At 45.1% G+C, this 16,028-nt stretch overlaps 1 protein-coding gene and 1 long non-coding RNA gene across 13 annotated transcripts in view; one reads left to right on the top strand and one right to left on the bottom strand.

Annotated features, from left to right (window-relative positions):
- Positions 1-355: 355 nt before the first annotated feature.
- LOC119445147 (zinc finger protein 182-like) overlaps positions 356-16,028 on the bottom strand; it is a 121,371-nt gene continuing 105,698 nt past the window's right edge. For 2 of the 12 annotated variants that reach the window (XM_049664166.1, XM_049664167.1), the window contains exons 2-3: positions 10,181-10,318; positions 356-2,987 (exon numbers count right to left, since the gene is read on the bottom strand). In XM_049664166.1, the coding sequence (XP_049520123.1) occupies positions 1,341-2,687 (1,347 nt within the window). In that variant the 5' untranslated portion in view covers positions 2,688-2,987; positions 10,181-10,318 and the 3' untranslated portion in view covers positions 356-1,340. Of the gene's footprint in view, positions 2,988-10,180; positions 10,369-16,028 lie in introns of those variants that run through there. The other 10 variants (XM_049664168.1, XM_049664165.1, XM_049664170.1 and 7 more) reach the window with 9 other exon arrangements.
- Positions 592-16,028, top strand: part of LOC125944131 (uncharacterized) — a 113,598-nt gene continuing 98,161 nt past the window's right edge. The window contains exon 1 of the long non-coding RNA XR_007466149.1: positions 592-731. This is a non-coding gene — a long non-coding RNA (uncharacterized LOC125944131). The remainder of the gene's footprint in view (positions 732-16,028) is intronic.

Here is a 16,028-nt window from a genome sequence, read left to right as displayed (position 1 = left end):
GCTACTAAACCCGTGAGTTCGCCTCAGCCAATGAGCACTGCCAAAACAGCTGGAGCCAACGTTTATTGGCTGGAGATTCAGAAGAAGGCGACGGCAGCGCCGCCACATTTTCTGTGTTTTTTTCTTCACCCTCGCCGCTTGCTAAGGCGCCCGCTGGACCCACTCCCCCATTCTAGTACACTCTAGCTTTAGTATGCTAACAGCCCGAGCTTTGAGATAGTGGTGTGCCAGGCTGTTGCAAATGCAGAACACCACAATTTCAAAACTCATGCTTTCAGCGCAACACAATGTTGCCACTCTTTCTCAGCTGAGCGCTATACGCTGCACACGAGTTGGAACACAGAAAAAGCTGAGATCATCCCAATGAATTTAATTTAGAGCATCAAAAGCATACAGCAAAGAGTCATGACCACTAGATCATCCTGCGGCTGCGCAAGGTTGGTAGTGCCCACATCGCACAGGATCTCTCACTAAAAAACGCCATGGATTCCTCAGAGACTTCAGAGTAGCATCCAGCGCGCACAGGTTTGTCCAGTAAGATTTTCCTTCAGTTCAACGCCAAGTTATATGCATATTCTCCAGGCTGCATACATTCAAATGCAATGTATTTAGTGCTGTGCCAGTTTGTGCCTTAGCAAGTCCGAATTAGGGTACAGCACCACGTTTTAGCAGAAAGAAGAGCAAAAGCATCATGCTTCTGTGTGGTGCTCCAGAACTGTACTTTTTGTTAGGTTATCATGAATTTGGTAGACACTCAAATAAAATATGCAACCTTCTTTGACTTTCTTGCTGACGCTGAACAAACAACCTTGTTTGGAAAACCACAAATTCAGTATGTGGGTGATCCTTTATGCAGGTGATAAAATATGCAACCTTCTTTGACATTCTTGCAGACGCTGAACAAACAACCTTGTTTGGAACATCTCAAATTCGGTATGTGGGTGATCCTGTATGCAGGTGATCCTTTAGTGCAGACAGTTGCGAGAAGCTTCGAAGGCATGAAGGGCACTGAAGTGGTAAATCGCCTGTGTGGGTGCGCAGGTATTGGTTCAAAATACTCATTTGTGGGAAGCTCTGAGAGCATGCAGGGCAATGAAATGGCCTCTCGCCGGTGTGGATATGCACGTGCTGCTTCAGTGTGGACTTGTCTGAGAATCCCCAAGGGCACTGAAATGGCCTCTCGCCTGTGTGGATGCGCACGTGATTCTTGAGTGTGCACTTGTCTACGAAGCTCCGAGGACATGAAGGGCACTCAAATGGCCTCTTGCCTGTGTGGGCGCGCACGATTCTTCAGACTTGTTCGAGAAGCTTTGAGGGCATGAAGAGCACTGCAATGGTCTCTAGCCTGTGTGGGTGCACAGGTGTCGGTTCAGATTACTCTTTTGAGAGAAGCTCTTAGGGCATGCAGGGCACTGAAATGGTCGCTCGCCTGTGTGGGTGCGCACGTGCTTCTTCAGTGTAGACTTGTCCGAGCAGCTCTGAGAGCATGAAGGGCACTGAAATGGCCTCTTACCGCTTGTGTGGGTGTGCAGGTGTTGGCTCAGATTACTCTTTTGTGAGAACCTCTGAGGACATGCAGGGCACTGAAATGGTCTCTCGCCTGTGTGGGTGCGCACGTGCTTCCTCAGTGTAGACTTGTCTGCGCAGCTCTGAGGGCATGAAGGGCACTGAAATGGCCTCTCGCCTGTGTGGGTGCGCAGGTGTCGGTTCAGATGACCCTTTTGTGAGAAGCTGCGAAGGCATGCAGAGCACTGAAATGGCCTTTCGCCTGTGTGGGAGCGCACGTGATTCCTCAGTGTAGACTTGTACGAGAAGCTCCGAGGGCATGAAGGGCACGGAAATGGCCTCTCGCCTGTGTGGGTGCGCATGTGATTCTTCAGTGTAGACTTGTCCGAGAAGCTCCGAGGGCATGAAGGGCATTGAAATGGCCTCTCGCCTGTGTGAGTGCGCAGGTGTTGGTCAACATTACTCCTTTGTGTGAAGCTCTTAGGGCATGAAGGGCACTGAAATGGCCTCTCGCCTGTATGGGTGCGCAAGTGATTCGTCAGAGTAAACTTGCTCGAGCAGCTCTGAGGGCATGAAGGGCACTGAAATGGCCTCTCGCCTGTGTGGGTGCGCACATGATTCTTCAGTGTAGACTTCTGCAAGAAGCTCCAAGGGCATGAAGCGCACTGAAATGGCCTCTCGCCTGTGTGGGTGCGCAAGTGTCGGTTCAGATGACTCTTTTGAGAGAAGCGCTGAGTGCATGCAGGGCACTGAAATGGTCTTTCGCCTGTGTGGGTGCGCAGGTGGTCGTTCAGATTACTCTTTTGTGAGAAGCTCTGACGGCATGAAGGGCACTGAAATGGCCTCTCACCTGTGTGGGTGCGCAAGTGTCGGTTCAGATGACTCTTTCGAGAGAAGCGCTGAGTGCATGCAGGGCACTGAAATGGTCTTTCGCCTGTGTGGGTGCGCAGGTGGTCGTTCAGATTACTCTTTCGTGAGAAGCTCTGAGGGCATGAAGGGCACCGAAATGGCCTCTCACCTGTGTGGGTGCGCAGGTGTCGGTTCAGCAGACTTTTTTGTGAGAAGCACTGAGGGCATGAAGGGCACTGAAATGGCTTCTCACCTGTGTGGGTGAGCATGTGAGTTTTCAGTGTGGACATTCTTGAGAAGCTGCATGGGCATAATGGACAATGAAATGCCATCTCCCATGTGTAGACACGCAGGTGTTGCTTCAGATTAACCTTTTGTGCGAAGCTCTGAGGGCATAAAGAGCACTCAAATGGCCTCTTGCCTGTGTGGGTTGCAGGGTTGCTTCAGCTTGAACGTTCGCGAGAAGCTCCAAAGGCAGAAATGGCATTCAAACAGATGCTGGCTTGTATGGATTGTGGTGCGTGCTTCAGATCACTTTTATCCGTCTCATGGGCACAGGAGTTACAGCCGTGGCAATATCCTTGATATGACTGCACCATCTGCAGTTGCTTGACGGCTGGAATGCCCCAATGCTGCACCAAGAAAACAAGACATCTTACCTGAATGATGCTTTTCACTTCAAAAGAAAAATGTTATTACAAAATGCCAAAGAAATGAAAGAACATAGATACTAGTTCGAAAGATCAGCTTTTTCGTTCAATAAGTCCTGATGGTGATTTCAGATCAGACCAGAGAAGAGCAGAATCACCATTTTGATTTGCTGAATATATATTTGTTTGCTCAATGACCAATTTTATGAAATCTACACATTTGTTTAAAACATTTTTAATTGTAAAACATCCTAGTGAGTGAACTAGAAGTATAGTATTAGCACAAGCTGTTTTTGCAACCAAGTGCGACCGCCCGAACATTCAGTAATACTCTCATGAGCCTGGTGACCAAAATAAGAGCAGTATTTCGTCTCAAACTAGGATTTGCCATATTGTATGTTGTGGTAGACTGTTACATTTACGAAATTTACTTATAAATACTGCAGACTCGCTTGAGTCTAGGCAGGAGTGAATATACTGAAAATGCAAAGATCAAGGAACAAAATAACACAAACACTGGGAAAGAAAATTACATAGCTAAACTCATAAATATGTCCACATTTCTACTTTTAACATTGTTCTTAGGCTATTCATGCCATTCTTTGCCTAATAAAAAATGAATATCTGTATACATCATTCATGGCATGTAGCTATTGTATCATTCTTCTGTGGTTTTGATGAACGTTCATATGAGAAACGGGTCACAGCTAAAGCGATTTCATAATGTTGGACGTTGTCGTGGCATATTAAATACAAGAGTTTTAGACTGTTTGGTGCGTCTTGACTGGTGAAGAGTACTCAGCATCTGCAACACAATATCAATTGTTTTGTAGCGATTGCAGATGCAGCTAACTGCTATTCGCTGTACTTATGCTAATTTAGATTTTTTTGTTTTTTGCTTACCGATGCCGCGAAGCTGATGTATATTCGAGGAGAGGTCTGTAAAGCGTAGTGAACGCTGTATGCTTTACCTCTATGGGGGCTCCTGAAAGCTTGCGACAAGGGTCCCATAATGTTCTGAGAGCGCTCGCGCAAATGTTTTCAATGTGCTTGTTCCAACTCATGTGTTCCTATAGCATGAGTTTCCAATAGATAGAACCATCATTAGATACAATGTTGCCAATGAAATATGGAAATGTAAAGGTGTCTTCATGCTGCTTATATTCATAACAAAGCACTTATTAATGTTTAAGTTAATTTCCCCCTCTTCACACCAGCAGCAAACTTTATCAAGATTATTGCTGAGGCTAGTTTGATTGGCTCTTGATTTAACTACTGTGTACATTACGCAGTCGTCCGTGAAAAGCTTTATTTCAACCCGGAATCAGCTATGTTTGCTATGTCATTGACATATATCAGGCAACAGAATGAGTCCCAAGACTGACCCCTATGGTACGCCTGACATGACAGGAAGTGTCTCAGAAATACAATTGCCGACCTCGACGTACAGAACAGGTTTTGAGGCAGGCTCTGGTAAAATGTACAAGTTTGGTGTCTATCCCAACTGCATAAAGCTTATACAAAACTTTATAATGAGGCACTTTATCAAAGACCTTGGCCAAGCCTGAAAACATTGCATCTATTTGTTCCTTGTTATTAACTGCGAAGTCGTCATATGTTGTAAAGAGCTGAATGACAGTCGACAAGCCTTCCCTAAAACCATGCAGGACTTCAGACAGCAAGTTGCTATCATCCAGGTATTGTTCAAGGTGCCGACAGATCACAAGCTTTAACATTTTGCAGCAAAGTGAGGTCAGTGAGATGATTTCACACCCTAAGAGGGGATGCGGAGCTAAAATTGTGATTGTCGCCAGAAAAACGCATTTTATATATTTGGTTATTTTGGATTCCTAGACATATAAAGATGCTCATTCCCAAGTTTGGTGGCAATCTTTGCCACAGGAAAAGAGAAAAATGAATTCTCTTTTCGTGACGGTCGCGCGCATTCGCTGTCAAGAACGCCTATGAACACTGTATTTAAAACACGACCAAAAAGCGGTCAAGAAACTAAAGATAGAGTTTATACCTGCATCAGAAACTTTGTTTTTCACGCATTTTAATGATGACAGACCTTCCATTGAACGTATAGCAGACTGCAAAGTAAAAACTAAGAAAGAAATGCATATTCTGGTCACAACACCCTTGTCTGTGAATGCAGGCATGGATGCTGGACCGCTCTAATGCTGAGATAAGAGTGTAAGCAACTTGAAGCAATTGCCGTAGTGCAGGTTCAAATTGAAGAAGAGGGTCCAACATATGGAGCAGGGCACTTTGATTAATTATTTTTGGTCTGAATTAAATAGCATGTTCTGAAATCGTTGAGCTCATTTTTCTCAGTTTGCACTTTTTGGCCGAACAAAACATTTAGGAAAACTCTCATTTCCAAGCTGCTTAGCCATAACCTGCTTTCAACATAGTTTCTGGGCTGAAATTTTGTGAGGAAGATAAGGTACTTTTTATATTTATAAATTTTTATTAACAGAATAGATTATTACGTATCAGACATATAACGACAATGAAAAAATTTAACAGCTTCAAAGTGATGATATTGATACAGAAATGTAATGAAAAACATGCGACTAGCATTACCCCTAACCCCTCTAGAAGGTATCAAAGAACAATCAGTAAGTCTTCATTATTCCTAAATTAGGGTTTTCCTAAGTTTACAAGCTTAATCAGGCTGTATGATAACCATAACTTCTTTTACATTTGATCTGTATTAATGAAACTTAGGATATATATTTAAAACAAGAAGATACATAAACATATAAATTTTTAGAAATATCTGTGCAATGGCTCAAATATTAATTTTCATCCTTACATTCCCTTTAAGGGCTCATATAACTTTGGTATAGGTACTGTCAACCGCGAATGTTTAGGAGCCACAGGAACTGCCAAGAAGCTGAATTCTCTCGAAGCGTGGTCACACAGCCTCAAATTAAATGTTCCAGCATGTGGTAGCCTTCGCCACCTACACAGTGATTAAGTTAGAAGTGCCATGCTTTAACAGCGCAGGAATTCACATTTGCCGGGGAAACCGCATACCGTAAACTTTTGCGGTTGACTGTACAATTTCAGACGTTCTCTACACACCGCATTAACGATGCATTAAATACATATAGTTATAGTAATCGTATTCCACCATTTTTCCTTTCTCGTTACAATATCTTGCTGACATCCTCGATATTTTTCATCGAAGAATTAAACATATAATACATTGCAGGGAGAAAAAAAATATGTTACGGGCAGCTGTATACAATTGTTTTCAGATGTCACAGTTGGCCCAACAGATGGCGTTGGTGCTGGATTTGTTGCTGGGAGTCGCATTGAGCTGAGAAACATCGCTGCGTGGACCGTGCATGCCAGTCGCATGGATGGCAGATCGGGAAAGTGTCGATGAGCAACATCAATCTCAAACTCCCATGGCTGCCACGACATCAGCGTTGACCATCGCGTGAACTCGGGGAGGGCTCGGACGGAGACTACGGTACTGTGCCAACAAAAAACTCAGTGTACGCAGTCCCGCTGTGCTAAGCCTAATGTCGCTTTCATGCCGGCTTGGAGCCATCGCCGGTAATGATGGACATGTGGCACCACCTGTGAGCAAGACAACCAGGCAGCAGGGTACAGCATTTGACAGGGCGCCAAGTGGTGGCTCTACTGGTCCGGCCAAATGCGCTGCCATTCCAGCCCAACCAGCTGGTTGCCTACCGTTTGGGAACGACGTGCACTGATCTCTTCGCCTGACTGCGATATATCTGCAAGTGAGCATGAGTCGGACAGGGAAAGGCGCCACCGGCCGTGCTGCGGAGGAGGGACCCAACATAAGCTGTGATTCATGCAGAAGGTGGGTGTACCTTGATGAAACACCCTTCGATGACCTGAAGGCTGCCACCAATGCGGACACTTTCACATGCCAACTCTGCAAAAGGCTGGACAATCTTGAAACACGCCTAAAGGATCACTTATGCCGAACCTGCACAGCTCTTCAAACCAGAGTTCTGGAGATCTGGAGAAGCTTTTGCAGAAACTGGCTGAAAAGCGCTATCAACAGTCGACAGAACAGGCAAACGTCACAGGCAGCGAAGGGGACCAACATACCTCCAAACGATCGCGGGGCACCTACACTTCGAATCACGACCATCTGATGACGGGGCTAGTGGCTGCCACAACATACAGCACTGAGTAGGCCCCGCCAGATAAGGAACCGGCCACACCAACGGAGCGGGATGCCTATCAACAGTGTCTCAAATCCTAAAGCCCCGTCATGAGCTCCATGAAAATCGGGAGACATCTCAGCACATCCTAATGGAATGCGAAGGGATTCACACAGTGAAAAATGTAGGTAACTGTACACCTTCCAGAAGTGCTTGGATTTAACGTGGACGGAAGAATCAACCAGTCAGCAGTTGAGATAAGCAAGAGACGTTTAGAGTATTGGTGGAAAAAAAGCAGGGAAGAAATTGATACGACCTGATCCATTACAGGCATATGTAGATAGAGAATTTTCGAGCAAAAAAGAAAAGACGAAAAGATTAAAAGATCTATATAGGAATGCTAGAATAAAGAGCATGTATAGAATACCTGAGTAACTCTAGTAGGCTAGGTGACTATCTGTGACCACCCCATTTCAATGGGGGTGCCAGTAAGTCATGATCATCATAATCCTTAAACCAAAATGAATTTTGGTTCGACTCTGAAGCTTTCTTTCTGAGAAATCAGAATGGTTTTTCATTTGTAGATTGCTACTACTCTCATGCTAATGCCAGTCACAAAACTTACAAGAGCATACTATACAAACCATACAAAAGCAATTTATTGTTTTTAATACAAGATGCAACACAGTATCATGTATGATTCCTCAGGTGAGGAAAAGAACACTTCCATGATGCAAATCTAGTGCTACAGACTTGGATGTAAGAACTGGCATGCATGTTATCTGTGAATGAAGTGTAGAATAAACAATGCTATAAAAATATGCCAGATGATGTTAGCGAGCACCAAAATTCCTATTTTCACATGACTCCAGCTTTATTTTGCATTCCTGGTGCATGAAATGGTGCAATGCTGACCAGATTATTAACATGTGTTCCAAGAAAGATAATGAAGAAAATTACCAAATCAAGCTAAAGTAAAAGATTAGGGTGTTCCAATGTTTATTTTGCGAGAAGAGCATTCACAAAGGAGATGAAAACACAGAACAAACGTGGTAACCATTTTTTCCTTCCGAACTGTAGAGCAGGAAAGAAATGGTGAAGCGGAAGAAAAAAAAAATTGTTTTGTCAATAAGCCAAAGCAGTTATGTGATAGCTGGCGAAACGTCATTTGTAGTAAGCCTTAAACTGCATCAACGTTATCAATATCGTCAAACATAATCAAAGTGACCATTTGCAGGTGCGAGTGAGCAATCTCCTAACAAGAAGTAAAAGAAGGTTGGGACTTAATCATTTGTGAAATTTCCACATTCTTGTGGTGAAGTCGAAAGACTCGGCTTTTCTTTCTCCTCTTACCCGTCCAGACTGAGCCACTGCTCTCTGCTAAAACTAGACTTCAGCTTCTTACTGTTGGATTCACACCGCTTTTCTAATGCTTACATTTGGGCTACCCCATTAATAGGCCACGCGCTAAGCTTGAAGACACCCGCCGTGGTTGCTCAGTGGCTATGGTGTTGGGCTGCTGAGCACGAGGTTGCGGGATCGAATCCCGGCCACGGCGGCCGCATTTCGATGGGGGCGAAATGCGAAAACACCCGTGTACTTAGATTTAGGTGCACGTTAAAGAACCCCAGGTGGTCCAAATTTCCGGAGTCCCCCACTACGGCGTGCCTCATAATCAGAACTGGTTTTGGCACGTAAAACCCCATAATTTAATTTTAATTTTAAAGCTTGAAGACAAAAGGACATCCAGCACCACCCAACAAAAATTAGAAGAAGCAGAACAATAATAACATGAAGATGAAGCAGACACAATCATTGTCATCATATGTAGATGAAGGTAATTTAGAACCACTTCCACAACTGGGAAGGTTATGTGCTAGAACACGAAGAAAGCACATACGCCAGCTTTATCCAGTACATAGGTGTTGAGTGGGCATTGGACAATCACGGCAGCTACTGGCACAATGCTGCTCTCCAGGATCAATATTCTCCTCTGACATAGCATCACAATAGTGGCTGAAACTCCCATGAAAATTTTCCCAAGAAATTTTCTTTCTTTGGAATTTCCTGGCAAAAGATTTTGGGATTCTAGAAATGGGCAGAAGGGGACACCAGCAGACATCAAAACGAGTAAGCGAGTTCTAAATCTCCTTGCATGATAACATTTTGCGCAGGGCAGCCATCATAGCAAGCTTTAGTCAAAGTGAATTTTCATACACGACACGTAAAGAAATATACTCCACTGCTAGCTGCAGAACTGCCAGCACCGCAGTTTATTTATTTATTTATTTATTCCTCACAGGCCCCGAAGAGCATTGGGTGAGGGGGGCATATCAATAGAAATACAGTGCAAAATAATAAACCACAGTAACGGTACAAGAGACGCGGTACAAGGCAAATACAGAAAATAAACACAAAGTTGATTAAAAAAGGGCGTAAAAATACTCTTAACACGGAGATTACAAAACAAAGCAAACGCGAAAATGGCAAATGGCAGTTCACCAATTAAGGAACGAAATAAGCAAAAAGATGCGCAACAATTGGGTGAAATTTTAAATAGCTGATGAATTAGTGTCATAGCAGGTGCATTGATTGACGATAGTTAAACCTCGATACAAAGAAGTCGGTAAAATCGGCACTTGGTTGCATCGAAATTACGCTACACTGAAATTCAACCTCTTTGCAAAGTACTCTCGCCAACCGATTCCTTTTTACTCGAAAGAAGCCAAAGAATATAACTTTACCCCGTTTTCCTATTCCCACTTTTCCCAAACACGGGCCACCAACTGCCATAATGAAGTTTTTCCGTTACATTCCATTTGCGGTAAAAGTGTATGTTAAATTTCACGTGCTTTCGCAGGGAATTTGACCCTTTTTTTATATTTATCTTTCGATTTCAATCATGGAGCGCGAGCTATCTGTGGTATCCCGAAACGAGCGGGCGACATCCTTTGTCTCGCCGATCGAGATTTTGCCGTCAGGAGAGAAAGTGTTGCGTTTAGCACTACTGATACTCACGCTTCTGATTTGCCATAGGAGGTAGGGAGCATTAGTCTTGGAGACAGCAGAAAAACACGGCACACCAAATCGGACCAAATGAAGTTCGTGTCACCGTCACCAAATCGGGCGCCAAAAAACACGCGTGGAATACAAAACCTCCATGTACCAAACAACGGTGCGCAGATGATGATGATAATGATGGAGCCACAAGCCGTTTGTGCGATGTGTGTCAGTGGTGCCACGGCTGCTGATTTATCAGTAGATCTACTAATATTTTAAATTTTCTGTTGGTTGAGTGATGATGCGTTTGAATCTACAGATTTTTTTGTCTTTTCTGCGGAAACAAAAGCAAGAACTGCTACTTTTTCAGTACCGAGGATGGATAAATGGACGGATGCTATGAGCGTGCTCCTTGAAACAGGGTAGTGGGATGCGCCGTCAAGCTCTTGTTTTTAGTTTGTCTGTCTTATCTATATTTTTGAGAAAACACACAGTGTAAAGAATTCCAAGCATCAAACGTTTTGAACCATCACTGGGGACTCTGTTTATGTACGCCTCTTTGTTTGTGGTCTCCCTAATTTTCTGCTACCAAACCTCCAATCGCCTCTTACTATCCTCTAATGCGGACATGTTTACTTTCCCCCTTGCTCTCCCTGAACTCAAGGGCTTCAAGGAGGTCAGAGGCATAGAGTTTCTCACTACCTACCTAGAGGGAAAACTGGCGCTGCTGCGCTGTGGTATCCATGGGAATGCCGGTATATATATTGACGTCGGATTAGCATCGTTCTTGGAGAGCCAGAACGCCTTGAAGACGCGCCTGACTAGCGCCTTCTGTCTGTCACAATGATTAATTTCCTGCTAAAACAGCACGTAAAAAACTGCTTTAGCTTTATTATTACACAAAAACATGTTTTGTTTAATTTTGAGGACTTACTATTGGATGCACAATTATATGAAACGTAAAAAGTATCAGCTGGCCGCAAAAGTTGGAGGGCAAACTACTACATTGTCGCTCGCTTTGCAACATTTTGTCGTCTGTTCTTGCTTTTCCACGCTTGATTCTGCATTGTAGGTGAGTGAACTTCACTGAGAGATGTAATATGGGTGAATGAAAGCCTTTTATGTAGAATGTACTTTAAGAACGCATTATTTGTGTAGCCATATCCACGTTTTAGACGAAGCCTCGTTCAACACCAGCCAACACAAGCCTCGCAGGCACATATCCTGTCATTTCCATGACGGCACGGCGCCCTTTAATAGCGTCCTCGATCACCTTGCCCCGGGGTTGCCCCGAAACCAGAATGGCGCGCTGTGCACCGCGGTGGTGGCGCACTGCGGAGGGTGCACTCCGCAGTATGTCACATAGGATGCACGATAGGCTAAATGTAATGAGCATAGATGAATATGGCTCCAGAAGTCTAGGTAGTGATCACAAACGTATTAAGGTGAGTTTTAGAAGGGAAATGAAAGTAGGTAGGAGGCAAGATGAACAACCAGGTGGGATATTTTACTCGGAAAAGCAGCTTGAAATAGCAACCCAGCAAATTGAGGAAGTAATTTCAGAGGACACAAAAACAGAATGGACATATGCAAATTTAACAGGACTATTTGAGCTAGAGCTTACTAAGGTACGAGTCAGGACAAAAGGGAACAGAAGACGTAAACCCAAGAGCTGGTGGGATGAGGAGGTTAAGAAGGCCATAGAGAAACGCCAGGAAGCATCCAGGGAACACAGATATTCAAAGCAGAGGGGTGAACCAGAAGCTGATGTAGGCAGAAAATGGAACAACTTCTTAAACTGTAGAAGGGAAGCATCCAATTTGATCAATGAGAAGATCAGAAGAAAGGGGAGCCAATGGTTGTCAGAAGTAAACAAAAAGGATAGAAAAGCAGCAAAGAAATTTTGGAAACATCTCAACTCCTTGAGTAATAAGACTAGCCTAGAGCAGAGGTTTATAGTTACAGCTCAAGGTGTTCGACTAGAGGGAGATGAGGCAATGGAACATATAAGAACAATGATGACAGAAAAATTTAAAGAACGAAACATAGCATGTGCTCAATCAGGTGAGGATGGACTAGTCAGTGCAGTGGCTCCACTGGCACAAAGCGAGTGGGAAAGGGCAGAGAAGAGGGTTCCTAGTAGCACGTCGACAGGTCCTGATGGCATCCCAATTATGTTGATAAAGGCATTGGGCCCAAAATCTAAGAAAGCATTAAGAGAGGCAGTGAGCAAAATGATAATGGACGGTAAAGCCCCTGACGGGTGGAGACTGAGCAGGATGAGCATGATATATAAGGGAAAGGGGGACAAAGCCGACATAAACAACTACCGTCCCATAACAGTGACGTCAGTGGTTTACAGGGTGGTGATGCAGATTATAAAGGACAGACTGCAGGCATGGGTGGAGAGCGAGGAGGTGCTGGGGGAACTACAAAATGGGTTCCGAGAACAAAGAAGGTTAGAAGATAATCTGTTCATTGACACAGTGTATTGAAATAGCAGAAAAGGAACACAGGCCCCTATGGCTTGCCTTTCTGGATATCAAGGGAGCCTATGACAGTGTAATCCAAAAGGATTTGTGGGACATACTGGGCACTCTAGAGGTGGAAGATGGAGTAAGAAATCTTTTAAAAGATATCTATAAAAGTAACAGGGTGCTTATAAAATGGGAAAACAAGGTATCTGGGCCTATAGAGATACAGCAGGGGCTTAGGCAGGGGTGCCCTCTGTCACCTCTGTTGTTCATGCTGTATTTACAAGGATTAGAGAAAAAATTAGAGAGGAGCGGACTTGGCTTCAACCTTTCCTATTCCAAGCAGGGAGAATGGATTAAACAGTCATTACCAGGACTGATGTATGCAGATGACATTGTACTTATGGCTGACAGCAAGGAAGACTTGCAGAGATTAATGGACATCTGTGGTAAAGAGGGAGATAGCTTAGGTTTGAAGTTTAGTAAAGAAAAATCGGCAGTCATGACTTTTAATGATAATCAGGGCAGCGAGCATAGGATACAGGAGGTTACGCGCTGGAGGTGGTGGATAAGTACAAATATCTTGGAGTGTGGATAAACAATGGGGCTGAGTACCTAACGGAACATGAAAAATATGTGACGGCTAAAGGTAGCAGAAATGCAGCTGTGATGAAAAATAGGGCACTGTGGAATTACAATAGGTACGAAGTGGTGAGAGGGATTTGGAAAGGGGTGATGGTCCCTAGTTTGACTTTCGGCAATGCGGTCCTGTGCATGAGATCAGAGGTTCGAGCAAGGTTGGAAGCTAAGCAGCGAGGGGTAGGTAGACTGGCTCTGGGAGCACACGGAAATACACCAAATCAGGGGGTACAGGGTGACATGGGATGGACGTCATTCGAGGGCAGGGAAGCCAGCAGCAAGATAGAATTTGAGGAGCGATTGAGAGAGATGGCAGAAAAGCGGTGGGCAAGGAGAGTTTTCAGTTATTTGTACATGAGGAATGTTGATACAAAATGGAGGAAGCTGACCAGAAAACTGTCAATCAAATATTTGGACTGCAGGAGGGGTGCAAACCAGGAAACAGCGGTTAAGAAAAAGGTTAAGGAAACAGAGAGGGGTCTGTGGAAAACAGGGATGCAGACGAAATCAGCACTGGGCACATACCGAACTTTCAAGCAAGAAATTGCCAAAGAAAATATCTACGATAATTCTAGGGGAAGCTCTTTGTTGTTTGAAGCCAGGACGGGAGTATTGCGGACTAAGATGTACCGAGTCAAGTACCAAGGTATAGACACGTTGTGCTGTGCGTGTGGAGAAGAAGAGGAAACGGCTGAACACCTCGTACTTTTCTGTAAGGGGCTTAACCCTACAGTGCAAGGCAACGGGGCTGATTTTTTCAAAGCATTGGGGTTTAGGGACAGTGAAGGCAAAATAGACTTTAAGCGGGTAGAAATAACCAAACAGAGGTTATCTGATTGGTGGATAAAATTAAGGCAGGGGTGAAATTTCACCCACCACAAAGTACAAATTATGTTAATAGCCATGGCTAGGTGGCGTATGCCACCGCCCGATTTAAAGGGTTCAGCCTCATCCATCCATCCATCCATCCATCCACTCCGTGCAGATGCTTGCATGCAGCGCCACTTTGCCCCTGGCGCGCAAAACGTGCGCAAAACGCACGCGCGCACGTTTTGTTGTTTGCAGGTGCAGAGCATACGCGGCAAGCACTCGAACCTTGTCAAACTGCGTGCTCCGACATACCTGGTTACAAGCACACACACCAATGGATCTTATAATTAATGGCAAGAGACATAATGTGGCGATGTCGGTGGATGAAATGAACGATTTTATGGCGAGTAAGTATTCGTTTTTAGCAACGCACGCGCGGGGAGTCGAGCGTATTGTCAGCAACACAGCGCGGTGCGCTTCCGCGGCCCGCTTCCAGCAAGTTCTAGTAGCACAAAGATGTCGAGCCAAATAATATCCGTACTCCGGTGTCGTCGAGGCGCCTGACGACCCGTTCAATGAACCTGTCCACTTTCGGCCGCTCTTCACCACATTGTTTTTGGACGAGGTCGATCAGCATGTCGTCTTCGCTGTCAGTCGAACTTGAAAAAAGCTCATCGATTGCGGCAACTAGCAGTGCTTCCTTTCTGATTGCCGACATCTCGACTAGTTAACTCCGTCCACTCCGCGCAACCGCAGCTATCGGGCCAGAGCGTGCGCGATTTCGCAGTCGGCGGTGTGCGCGCGTCCCGCAGTGCTTGCTGGGATTGCACCCCGGCGCACCGCCGATTTTCTCGGTGCGAGACGGGCAACGGAAAACCGCCCCAACAGGGTGCGCTTCCGGTGATCAAGGATGGTCGGTGCGCACCGGTGCGGTAGATCGAGGATAAAAGTGCGCACCAAGGCGCCCGGTGCGCACCGGTGCAGGTGATCGAGGACGCTATAAGAAACTCGCATAGGCGGTGGCGCCAGTTTACCCTCTAGGTGTTATAGTGCGAAACTCTATGGTCAGAGGAGCCTAGACTGGCAGCTGGGCAGATAACTTCACATTCCAATAAAACATGTTTCCCTAGCTTTACCGAAAGCGTTGCACTCGACGCGCAACCGTCGTTTTTTTTTTTTTTTTTTTTTTTTTTTTCGTTTTTTTTTCCAAGTGAAGTTTGTATTGCCTCACAAATGTCGGCGGTGGTGGTGTCACGCTAAAACCCTGTCGAAAACTCGCGAAATCGGCATGGAAGGGTACGAATGTATGACTAACGTGACTTATAAGCAAGGAGGTTATAAAAAAAAAAACTTCTGGAGTGGAGATGCCGCGCCGCGGCTGACGCCGGCGACCGCCATATTGCTCCGGGCAGAAAACGCAGCTGCGCTGCTTGGGCCCTTGCGGTAGTTCGGCAGTTGCGGCATTCATAGTGCTTAGTTACGGTCTGCTGAGCGGTAGTTCTGCGTTTGTAAGGGAACATCCAAGCTCGTAAGGGAACGCCTGCGTCGCACGAATCGTGCGAAGCAAAAGTCAGGAGTAACGTTTCACGTGTATGTAGCGCGAAAAAGCCTTCAATCGCTCGACACTAACTCCTTCGAGGAGCGCTGTTGTACATGAAATCTACCTTTTAACTGGCGAATATAGGCTGAAACAAGCTTTTTTCTGCGTATGTTTGTGCGACAGGTTCCCGAAAGAGAAAGCACTGCGTGACGCATGGAAGCCCGCTGTTCGCAGAGATGGCTGGGCGCCTAAAGATTCGGATGTTCTTTGCTCGGTGCACTTTGAAGAGGGTTGTTTTGACAGGTCTGGTCAAACGACAAGGTCAAACGACAGCGCATCATTCCAACCATTTTTCTAGTGTTCTCCGCACATCCGCATAAAAAAGCGAGTTCGTAAGAAAGCT

This window comes from Dermacentor silvarum, chromosome 3, assembly GCF_013339745.2.
Source record: "Dermacentor silvarum isolate Dsil-2018 chromosome 3, BIME_Dsil_1.4, whole genome shotgun sequence".
Taxonomy (NCBI): Eukaryota; Metazoa; Arthropoda; class Arachnida; order Ixodida; family Ixodidae; genus Dermacentor; species Dermacentor silvarum.
The sequence above is the reverse complement of the archived record's forward strand: the minus strand, read 5'-3'. Positions and strand labels throughout refer to the sequence as shown.